Source organism: Balaenoptera ricei, chromosome 13 (genome assembly GCF_028023285.1).
Source record: "Balaenoptera ricei isolate mBalRic1 chromosome 13, mBalRic1.hap2, whole genome shotgun sequence".
Taxonomy (NCBI): Eukaryota; Metazoa; Chordata; class Mammalia; order Artiodactyla; family Balaenopteridae; genus Balaenoptera; species Balaenoptera ricei.
The window spans coordinates 84,405,465-84,418,232 of NC_082651.1; the positions used below are offsets into that span (position 1 = coordinate 84,405,465).

The window sequence follows — 12,768 nt, forward strand, 5'->3', positions numbered from 1 at the left end:
ACCTTCACTTAAAAAAGTTGATAAAATCATATCTTATCATTTGCAACAAATACTGTAAGTTGTTTCCCTTGAAGTGTCAGACTTACTTCATACATTTTGAGAAAATGTCTGCAGAATATCCAAGACTGAATAACTAGTTGTCTGTAAATCACTTTCATGTAAAAACAGTACACCATGAAAAAGCAGAGTGTCCAGCTTGTATCTCAAGCAATGGTACTTTTCCTTAAGATACTTCTGTATATTGTAGAAATGTTTTACATACACTTCATATTTTATCACATAGAATATTTGTAAGACATGTATTAAAGAGTTGGGATTTAATGAAATGTGTAAATTTTACTGCTTCATCAAGGAAATTTTTAATTGAAACGAGTGTTTTGTCCCCCTGCAAGTTCAAGGAAAGAATACAGTAGTTACTGGTTCAGAGTGGTATCACTGCCTCAATTCCTCCTAAGGTGCCAGTTTTGCCTACCATTGCTTTTGCAGTATCAGTGCAAACTCAACACAGTGAAAAAAGTAAATAATATCTTACTATTATTATGAAAACAGTTTTGACCTCTAAAGGGCCATATTTTGAGAAGCACTGGGAAAGAAAAAATTTATGGACACTTACCTGTTTCTTTTGTTCAGTGGGAGACACACATTTGGCACCAACCTTCTGAGCTTCCTCAAAAAGGCTGTCAACAAAATATTCACAATTTGTTTGCTGATTATCACTAAGAGGTTGGTGGTCAGATCCTGTTTCACAAACCCTATACACACACACAAAAAAGAAAAATAAGCACTATTAACCACTAATTCTCTAAAAATTTACACAAATTGTTCTAGTTAAAGGATCTAGAACTGACACGCTACCTCCATGCCTGCAGTTGAGACTCTCTTCTGAATTAACATAGTAGATATGTGGCCTCGGGAAGTCATTAACACTTATGGTCCAGAGCAGGGTTTTCTCAACTTCAGTCCATTGATATTTGGGGAGGGTTAATTCTTTGTTGGGCAGGCTGTCCTGTACACTGTAGGAAGTTTAGCAGCATCTGTGGCCGTTAAACCACTAGACGCCAGTAGCATGGACATCCCCCAACCCCCCAGTGTTATAATAATAAAAAACATCTTTAGACAATGCCAGATGGCCTCTGGAGGTGGGATGGGCAAAACTTCACCAGGTTGAAAACCACCGGTCCAGAGTAAAAACACGTGATCTTTGTAAAGCTCTCAAAATGGCTTTAAGAGGGGTTGCTATGTACTTTTTGGTAACACAAAGCACTCTTGAAACTAAAGGTGGTAAGGTGTGAGGAACAGTCATAATCATAGTTATGCTCCTTTGCACACTTCAGAATGAAATTTCCCACTCAAGACTTTCATCTGTAGTGGTTTAATACTCTACCGGGTTTTTTTTTTTCTTTCTTTCTTTTTAAATTGAGGTACAACTGACATACAACATTATTTTAGTTTCAGGTATACAACATAATTCAATGCTTGTACGTACTGCAAAATAATCACCACAATGTCTAGTTAATTGTTAATTGTTAACATCAATCACCATTTACTCTCTTGGCAACTTTCAGATATACAGTACAGTGTTATTAACTAAAGTCTCCATGATGTACATTATATCCCATGACTTATTTATTTTATAACTGGAAGTTTGTACCTCTTGACCACCTTCCTCCATTTTGCCCACCCCATCTACTATTTTTGTATGTGTATGTGTGTTTATATTTTGTCATAAAAGAAATATTACCTAAGATTTTGTTTGATAAAAGGATGGTTTCTGGTTGATCTTTTCTAAAGTCACATAGAAAATTCATAAATGTACTGAGAGATAATTTCTCAGATTTCTCAGATAATAATCAACACTTTTATAGTTCTTACACTGTGCCAGGATCTGCAAGGCAGATATTTTTATCCACAATTTATAGATAAGGAAAATGAGTCACAAAGAGGTTAAGTTACATGTTAGAGATTACACAGCTAGTAAGTGGCAGAAACAGAATTCAAACGCTGTTAATCTGTCTTCCAAGTCTATGCTCCTAGCCATGATACATTATAAAGCCTCTCTTAATAGCTAATATTTACTAAGCATTTATTAATACATGTTAGGAACTTTTCTAAGCGCTTTACATGTGTTTACTCTTTCAATCTTCACAGTGACCTAAAAGGCACATATTGTTTTTATCCTCATTTACTAGGTAAAGAAAAAGCTTAAGCAATTTGCCCAAGATCACAAAGCTATTGGGAGGCAGAGCTGGAAACTGAACTCAGGCTTCTAATGCCCCTACTCTTTTTCAATTTATTTATTTATTTATTATTTATTTTTGGCTGTGTTGGGTCTTTGTTGCTGAGCATGGGCTTTCTCTAGTTGCGGCGAGTGGGGGCTACTCTTCGTTGTGGTGCGCAGGCTTCTCATTGAGGTGGCTTCTCTTGCTGTGGAGCATGGGCTCTAGGCACGCGGGCTTCAGTGGCTGCGGCACGCGGGCTCAGTAGCTGTGGCTCGCGGGCTCTAGAGCACAGACTCAGTATTTGTGGCGCACGGGCTTAGTTGCTCCTCGGCATGTGGGATCTTCCTGGACCAGGACTCGAACCCATGTACTCTGCATTGGCAGGCAGATTCTTAACCACTGCGTCACCAGGGAAGTCCTAATGCCCGTATGCCTCTACTCTTAATCACTGTGCTAGACTGTCTCTCAAAATAGTCACTATTATATTGTTAATAAAATGCTGATAGCAGGGACTTCCCTGGTGGTCCAGAGGCTAAGACTCAGTGCTCCCAATGCAGGGGGCCCAGGTTCGATCCCTGGTCAGGGAACTAGATCCCACATACCAGAACTAAAGATTTTGCATACCGCAAAGAAGATCCCATGTGCCACAACTAAGACCCAGCACAGCCAAAATAATAATTAACTAAAAAAATAAAAATGCTGATAGCAGGGCAATTTTTTAATTTAGGTATATTCTTTTTACTCTTCTAGGTAATTCTCTCTATATATACTCTTAAGACAATCCATATTATGTCTTAGTATTACCACTTATCTCACATGGTTGTTGTTAAGATTAAATGTGAATACACATAAAGGCCTATTTATACCTGGTATACTGTATGTACCAGTACACATGCTGGCACGTGGTAAATTCTTAAATATTAGATGATAATGTCATTACAACCACTTTGTGCTTTCTGGTATTTGTTTCTTCTGTTCAGAAAGCAATTTATACTTAATTACTAAGTACTAAGTACAAAGCCAATAAAGCTGAGCATCCAGAGTAGCTGAAGTTTTAGTCCTTTATCATACATATTTGGTATATAAATTCTACTAAACCTTATTATGCTAACACAAGTCATCCAAATATTTGAGTACCTACTATATGTTAGGTGGGGAAGACACAAAGATGAATAAGAAATAGTCTAGGCTTTTAAGAGGTTCAGAGTACAGTGTGTTGGAGATGGATGCCCACAAATTTGATTAACTTAGATAAACTGGACCAATTCCTTGAAAAGCACAATCTACCCAAACTCACATGAGGAGGAATAGACAATATGAATAGGCTTACATTTATTAAAGAAACTGAATCAATAATTGATAATCTGCCAAAACAGAAAGCACCAGGCACAGATGATTTCACTGGTGAATTCTATCAAACATTTAAGAACGAATTGATACCAATTCTCTATAATCTCTTTCAGAAAATAAAAGTGGAAGGGAATACTTCTAACTCATTCTATGTGGACAGCATTACCCAAATACCAAAACCAGATAAAGACATTACAAGAAAGGAAAACTACAGACAAAACTCTCATGAACCTAAGTGCAAAATCCTTGGGACCTCCCTGGTGGTCCAATGGTTAAGACTCTGTGCTCTCAATACAGGGGGCCTGGGTTCGATCCCTGGTCAGGGAACTAGATCCCGCATGCCTCCCGCTTGCCACAACTAAAGATCCTGCATGCGTAGCGAGGATCCCACACACGGCAATGAAGATTCCCTGAGCCGCAACTAAGACCTGGCACTGCCAAATAAATAAATAATTTTCTTTTTTAAATGCAAAATCCTCAACAAAATACTAATATTTTGAATCCTGCAATATATAAAAAAAATTATACACCACAACGAAGTAGGATTTATTCCAGGTATGTAAGACTGGTTCAACATGAGAAAATCAATCAATGTAACCCACCACATCAACACACTAAAGAAGAAAAATCATATGATCATATCAACAGATGTAGAAAAAGCATCTGACAATATCTAACACCTATTCACAATAAGAACTCTCAGCAGGGCTTCCCTGGTGGCGCAGTGGTTGAGAATCTGCCTGCTAATGCAGGGGACATGGGTTCGAGCCCTGGTCTGGGAAGATCCCACATGCTGCAGAGCGGCTGGGCCCGTGAGCCACAATTACTGAGCCTGTGCGTCTGGAGCCTGTGCTCGCCAACAAGAGAGGCCGCGATAGTGAGAGGCCCGCGCACCACGATGAAGAGCGGCCCCCGCTTGCCACAACTAGAGAAAGTCCTCACACAGAAACGAAGACCCAACACAGCCATAAATAAATAAATAAATAAATTAAAAAAAAAAAAAAAGAACTCTCAGCAAATTAGGAATAGAGAGGAACCCCCTCAAGCTAATGTCATACTTAATGATGAGAAACTAGATGCTTTTCCCCTAAGAGAAGGAACAAAACAAGGATGCCGCTTCTCACCACTCCTCTTCAATGCCATACTGGAAATCTTAGCTAAACCAGTAAGACAAGAAAAGGAAATAAAAAAAAAAATACAGGTCAAGATGGAAGAAAAATTGTCTTTTCGCAGGTAACAAGACTGTTTACATAGAAAATCCAAAAGAATCAACAACAATGTAAAACTCTTGGGACTAATACACATTTATAGCAAAGTTGCAGGACACAAGATTAATATACAAAAGCCAGTGCTTTCCTGTATACCAGCAATTAACAATTGGTATATGGAATTAAAAGTGCAACATTACACACATTAGCGCCATTTGTCAAACTCCACAGAACTCCAAAGAACAGACCCAAATGTAAACTCTAGTTAAAAATAGTGTATCAATACTAAATATATACAACTTTATTATTTCATCATTGTTTTCTACTCTGTCATCCTTTTCTTTACTTGTTATTATCATTTTGTGATGCAAATATCAATACTCTTCTTTAGAACTCTGAAACCAGATTATCAAAGGGGTTACATTAAGTAAATAGTCTTGAAGTCCTAGGGGTTTCTCTAATAATAAAAAGTACAAAAACTTCAGGAAAGGTAATAGGAAACATCTATCCTGGCTCAGAAAAGCCTCTTTTGCTCACTTTCTCATTCACTACTGTGTTTTGCATAAATAAGGTTATCAGCTAGCTGTTGTTCAAACAGGTGAAAGATTTGCATCTGTTTATGCTTTGGAAGCACATATGGTAAATATGGATCTTCACCATTTATAATCTTTGAGCAACTGATACACTTAGGGAATCAGTCTTCTTTTCATTTTTTACTGGACTGCTGTTTCTAACAAAATCTATTTTTGTTACCAAGAAAATTATAAACTCTATTACTAATATTCTTGTATAGACATCTTACTATTTATTTATTATTATTATTTTTTTTAAATAAATATTTATTTTTGGCTGCATTGGGTCTTCATTGCTGCACGTGGGCTTTCTCTAGTTGTGGCGAGCAGGGGCTACTGTTCGTTTCGGTGTGTGGGCTTCTCGTTGTGGTGGCTTCTCTCATTGTGGAGCATGGGCTCTAGGTGCACGGGCTTCAGTAGTTGTGGCACGCAGGCTCAGCAGTTGTGGCTCACGAGCTCGAGCGTAGGCTCAGTAGTTGTGGCGCACAGGCTTAGTTTCTCCGCGGCATGTGGAATCTTCCCAGACCCGAGCTCAAACCCGTGTCCCCTGCATTGGCAGGCAGATTCTTAACCACTGTGCCACCAGCGAAGCCCCTATTATTATTTTTAAAATTTATTTATTTTATTTTTGGCTGCACTGGGTCTTTGTTGTTGCATGCGGGCTTTCTCTAGTTGCAGCGAGTGGGTGCTACTCTTTGTTGCGGTGCACAGGCTTCTCACTGAGGTGGCTTCTCGTTGCGGAGCACAAGCTCTAGGCACGTGGGCTTCAGTAGCTGTGGTGCTTGGGCTCAGTAGCTGTGGCTCACGGGCTCTAGAGCGCAGGCTCAGTAGTTGTGGTGCACAGGCTTAGCTGCTCTGTGGCATGTGGGATCTTCCCGGACCAGGGCTTGAACCCGTGTCCCCTGCACTGGCAGGCGAATTCTTAACCCCTGTACCACCAGGGAAGCCCCTTACTAATTATTTAAATTCAAAGTATTGATACATGTTATAACATTATAAAGCTTGAAAACATTATGCTAAATGAAAGAAGCCAGTCACAAAAGACCCCATATTCTATGATTCCATATATATGAAGTGCCCAGAATAAGCAAATCTATAGAGACAGAGAGCATATCAGTGGTTGTCAGGCATAGGGCACAGGAGAATGGGGTGTGACTGCTAACAGGTATGGGGTTTCTCTTTGGGTGATGTAAATGTTATAAAACTGACTGTGGTAATGGTTTCACAACTCTATGAATGTACTAACAACCACTTAATTGTATACTTTTTTTTTTTTTTTGGCTGCACTGGGTCTTCGTTGCTGCAAGTGGGGGTTACTCTGCGTTGCAGTGCACGGGCTTCTCTTGCTGCAGAGCACGGGCACAGGCACTAGAGTGCAGGCTCAGTAGTTGTGGCACACGGGCTTAGTTGTTCTGCGGCACGTGGGATCTTCCCGGACCAGGGATCAAACCCGTGTCCCCTTGCATTGGCAGGTGGATTCTTAACCACTGTGCCACCAGGGAAGTCCCTGAATTGTACACTTTAAATGGATGAGTTATATGGTATGTGAATTACGTCTCCACAAAACTGTTAGCAGTCCTAAGTTAATTTTACTCTTTAAAATCAGTCATTCAGGGCTTCCCTGGTGGCACAGTGGTTAAGAATCTGCCTGCCAATGCAGAAGACACAGGTTCGAGCCCTGGTCTGGGAAGATCCCATATGCTGTGGAGCAACTAAGCCCGTGCGCCCCAACTACTGAGCCTGCGCTCTAGAGCCTGTGAGCCACAACTACTGAAGCCCGCAAACGTAGAGCCCGTGCTCCGCAATAAGAGAAGCCACCGCAATGAGACGCCTGCACACCGCAACAACGAGTAGCCCCTGCTCACCGCAACTAGAGAAAGCCCACGTGCAGCAATGAAGACCCAACACAGCCAAAAATTAATAAATAAAAATTAAAAAAAAAAAATTAGTCATTCAACTGGGGCTTCCGTGGTGGTCCAGTGGTTAAGACTCCGCGCTTCCACTGCAGGGGGCACGGGTTGGATCACTGGTTGGGGAAGTTCCACAAGCCACAAGGTGTGGCAAAAATCAATCCATCAATCAATCAATCAGCCACTCAACTTATTTCTGTGTAGAAAAGAGTTAACATAGCAGGTCTAACTGTTGCTATCCTTTTTACTTTTCTCATGAGAGTATGGAATTTTAATATGTGCCTAGTCCCCAGTATAAACCCTAAGGCTCATTTCCAATGAACTTCCCTGGTAGACAACATCTCACACGTGCTGTATAACTTATTACTGGAGGAATTAAGTGTGTGTCCTGGTGGCTCCACTGGGCAAGGACTCTTGGAAGCTTATGCCTGGTTTCCCCTGGACTTCACCCCCTTGCAAAGTATCTTTTCATTGCAATAAAGCTTAGTCATTAGTATGACTATAAGCTGAATCCTGTGAATCCTCTAATCAAATCATCACATATGGAGGCAGTCTTAGGGGCTCCTGACATAACCTCACAATTATATAGTTAGTATCAGATATCTATATAAAACAGTAAGTACTCTAGTGAAAAAATAATAAATAATATTTGTTCGGTATAGAAAGTGTTCACAAAGTATTTGTAAATACTTACCTGTCTCCTTAAATGGACTATGAATGAAAGATATTTACCTTTTCAAATATTTAAAACAAAGAACATAATACAAAAATAAATATTCCACTTCAGAGAAGTGAGAATAAAGAATTTTGTATTAATAAGAACGAGAGACTTTGCACCTACCATTTATTGGGTGCCTGCTATATGCTAATACGATGCTCAGTGCTTTAAATTGGCTATCTAATTCTTACAAAAACCTTTCAGGTACCTATGTACACCTCCTCCTTTTTAGATGAGATACTGAAACTCAAAGAATCTACCTAAGTTGCTCAAATGCCAGAGAAGTAGTATAAGACAGAGATGGGATTCAAACCTAGGTTTATCTGATTCCAAAGCCACTATATTTACACTATGACTTCAAGATAGTATAACACAAGAGGCTAATGAAGTAATAAATAGTTACTTTAATTTCCCTCTTAAATAAAAGAAATAATATGTGGGCAGAGAGAAATTTAACACAAAAATATTAATTACAGAAAGATTTATAACTTCACTAAAATCCATTTAATGCAGCTATGGAAAAAAAAACTTTGAAGTACATTACTATTAGGTATTTAACAGATAATCATAATGAAAACTTACTAAGTCAGTGAAATGTAAAAATAGAGAAAGACAGTAACAAAGGCATTAATAACAAAAACAATGCATAAATTAACTCACCATTCTTCCTTTATACTTTCAAGATTATCTACTTCTTTCATTCTCTTTTGCCTAACTGTAAAAGTAAAAAGAAAAATAAGGTAAAGTTCTTAATACAGTATTTTAAATAAATTCATTCCAACGTATGCATTAAGATTCTTTACCATTAAGTTATTATGTACTCCTAAAGTAGCACTAAAGGGGTCTTAAGAACAAGTGACCTAACTCAAAGCTGTCACTTTCACTTAAAGTAAAGCAATAAAAAGTAAATTTTGGATTCGGATAATCTGACAAAAGAAAGATTTCATAAAAGTTATGATGAGGGGAATTCCGTGGAGGTCTAGTGGTTAGGACTCTGTGCTTTTACTACCAAGGGCCCACGTTCAATCACTGGTTGGGAAACTAAGATCCTGCAAGTGCTCGCAGCCAAAAAAAAAAAAAAAATTTATAATGAAAAATAATGTATGGGGGCTTCCCTGGTGGCGCAGTGGTTGAGAGTCTGCCTGCCAATGCGGGGGACACGAGTTCGGGCTCTGGTCTGGGAAGATCCCACATGCCGCGGAGCAACTAGGCCCGTGAGCCACAACTACTGAGCCTGCGCGTCTGGAGCCTGTGCTCCGCAACATGAGAAGCCGCGACAGTGAGAGGTCCGCGCACCGCGATGAAGAGTGGCCCCCGCTTGCCGCAACTAGAGAAAGACCTCGCACAGAAACGAAGACCCAACACAGCCAAGAATAAATAAATAAATAAAACACAGTTCTCCAAAAATTATTTTAAAAAAAAAATAATAATGTATGCTTTGGTTTAATAACAAAAGTGAATGTAAACATTTCACTCAATCTCCAATATTAACAAAATATCAAATCAATATAAACTCATTCTTTTCTTTTTTTCCCAATGTAGATGATATTTATTGTCAATATTCTTTTTTTTAACATCTTTATTAGAGTATAATTGCTTTACAATGTTGTGTTAGTTTCTGCTTTATAACTAAGTGACTCAGTTATACATATACATATGTACCCATATCTCTTCCCTCTTGCATCTCCCTCCCTCTCACCCTCCCTATCCCACCCCTCTAGGTGGTCACAAAGCACAGAGCTGATCTCGCTCTGCTTTGCAGCTGCTTCCCACTAGCTAGCTATTTTACATTTGGTAGTGTATATATGTCCATGACACTCTCTCACTTTGTCCCAGCTTACCCTTCCCCCTCCCCGTATCCTCAAGTCCATTCTCTAGTAGGTCTGCAGAGTCTGTCATACAGAGTGAAGTAAGTCAGAAAGAGAAAAACAAATACCGTCGTATGCTAACACATATATATGGAATCTAAAAAAAAAAAAAAGAAAAAAAATTGGTCAGAAGAATCTAGGGACAAGACGGGAATAAAAATAGGGAATATTAACTCATTCTTACAATTCTGGGGGAAAGCAAACTGACCAGATGTATTTACATGCTGTATAAATATTTTGACCATGATCTTCCACATTTCTGGGAACTTAAAAGAACAACAATGTAAGCTATCTACATAAAATATGTCTGCCACAGCTGTTATCCGTTAGGAAAAACTGAAAATAAAGTAAATGGTCATGATATAGCTGCTTGATGGGATAATACGTATCCCTTAAAAATAATTATGAAGCAATTTATGTAGCCAAATAGAAAAAGATGTCACATAAGTGAAAATACAAGAAACAAAAATTATTCATTCACTAGGAATGAAATTGAATGTGTATGAAAAAACGGAGAGGGACTTCCCTGGTGGTGCAGTGGTTAAGAATCCGCCTGCCAATGCAAGGGACACGGGTTCGAGCCCTGGTCCAGGAATATCCCACCTGCTGCGGAGCAACTAAGCCCATGCACCACAACTACTGAGCCTGCGCTCTAGAGCCCGTGAGCCACAACTACTGAGCCTATGTGCCACAACTACTGAAGCCTGCGCACCCAGAGCCCGTGCTCTGCAACAAGAGGAGCCACCTCAATGAGAAGCCCACGCACCACAACTAAGAGTAGTCCTCACTCCCCGCAACTAGAAAAAGCCCACGCACAGCAACAAAGACCCAATGCAGCCAAAAATAAATTAATCAATTTTTTTAAAAATGGAGAGAAGCAAGAGTGTTATTAGTTAGTTATTGTTGGGGGGGTAAAAAATTGTGGATTATTTTCTCTCTTTCCCAAACTTTCTGCAATACTCTTTTGCCCTTACAACAAAAATAATATAAGAAATAAGGAAACAAATCAATGTTTAAAAGAGTCCAAGCCATCTGCCCTTTGAGAGGTCCTGGAAGCAATGACAGACTAGAAGCAATAAGCATACCAAAAGCCTACATCTTGGCTTCTAAATACAGTTTTCCAAGAAAAGGAATCATGGCTCCTTGGAGAAAAGGCTGATTCCAGGGCTGGGACAGAGAAAGAACAAATGAGCCCGAAATATCTTGCACCAGAAAGTAAGATGGTGCTCAGTGAATGATGAGGACATATCAAAAGGACACTGAAGCCACCTGAAGGGCTTCCCACTGGACAAGTCTGGGAAATGGAACATCAAAGTAAATAATGATACTAATGGATTATAACTCACTGAATAAAACAAAAACCCATGAGGAGTCCATACTATTAGGTCTTAAAAAATCAGGAAAAGATGGACTTTTAAATAAATTCAACAGTCATATGGAATCACCATTAGCAAGATAAATTCCAGATATATCCAAGATCTAAAATTTAAAAATTGAACCTGAGGGTGATGTCAGCAAAATGAAAGAATAGGCAGCTCCAAGCTCCTGTCCCCACAGAAACATTGAAAAACAAGCAGAAACTATTAGGACCAACTTAGAACTCTGGAAAGCAGTCAAAGGTTTACAGCTATCAAGCAAATGATGAATCAAGAAAAATACAACTTAAAAACAGGGAAAACAAACCAATTCAAAACTGGGCAAAGGATGTGAACAGACATTTCTCCAAAGAAGAAATATTGAGTAGACAATAAGCACATGAAAAAGATGCTCAACATCACTAGTCACAATGAGATACCACTTTATACACATCAGAATAGCTATTATTGGGACCTCTCTGGTGGCGCAGTGGTTAAAAATCCACCTGCCAATGCAGAGGACACGGGTTTGAGCCCTGGTCCAGGAAGATCCCACATGCCGCAGAGCAACTATGCCCGGGCAGCACAACTACTGAGCCAGGGCTCTAGAGCCCGCAAGTCACAACTACTGAGCCTGCACGCTGCAACTACTGAAGCCTGTGCGCCTAGAGCCCATGCTCCGCAACAAGAGAAGCCACTGCAATGAGAAGCCCGTGCACCGCAACGAAGAGTAGCCCCTGCTCGCCGCAACTAGAGAAAGCCTGCACGCAGCAACGAAGACCCAATGCAGCCAAACATAAAAAAAAAAAAAAAAAAAAAGAATAGCTATTATTTAATAAAACAAAAATAATAAGTGTTGACAGGGATGTGGAGAAATTAGAACACCGGAATATTGCTGGTGGAAATGTAAAACGGTACAGCTGCTGTAGAAAAGCATTTGGTGGTTGAGGCATTATTCACAATAGCCAAGAGGTGGAAATAATCCAGATGTCCATCAACAGATGAATGTCTGAACAAAATGTGGTATATACATACAATGGAATATTAATTAGCCATAAAAAGGAATGAAGTTTTGATACATACTACAACACGGATAAACCTTGAAAATATTAAGTGAATTAAGCCAAATACGAAAGGACAAATATTGCATGATTCTAGTTACATTGATATTTCATACAAGGCAAATTCATAGAGATAGAGAGTAAAATAGAGGTTTTTAGGGACTGGGAGAAGAGAGGAATGTGGAATTACTACATAACAGGCACAGAGTTTCCGTTTGGGACCATGAAGAAGTCTTGGAAATGGACAGTGGTAATGGTTACACACCACTGTGAATATTATTAATGCTGCTGAATTGTACACTTAAAATTGGTTAAGATGGCAAATTTTATGTTATATGTGTATGTATTTTACCACAATAAAAAAAAACTTTAAAAAAGGCACTTTTTAATTATTAAAGAAAACATGGTAAAGTTCCCTATAACCTGGAAGAGAAGACAACTTTCCTATAACTCAAATCCAGAAGCAATAAGGGAAAAGACTGATACATTTAACTATGTAAGAATAAA

At 39.2% G+C, this 12,768-nt stretch overlaps 1 protein-coding gene across 2 annotated transcripts in view; it reads right to left on the reverse strand.

Moving 5' to 3' along the window:
* The window catches only part of UBXN2A (UBX domain protein 2A), a 44,920-nt gene that overhangs the window by 17,778 nt on the left and 14,374 nt on the right, over positions 1-12,768 (reverse strand). For both annotated transcript variants that reach the window (XM_059893532.1, XM_059893533.1), the window contains exons 2-3: positions 8,638-8,692; positions 614-752 (exon numbers count right to left, since the gene is read on the reverse strand). In XM_059893532.1, the coding sequence (XP_059749515.1) occupies positions 614-752; positions 8,638-8,678 (180 nt within the window). In that variant the 5' untranslated portion in view covers positions 8,679-8,692. The remainder of the gene's footprint in view (positions 1-613; positions 753-8,637; positions 8,693-12,768) is intronic.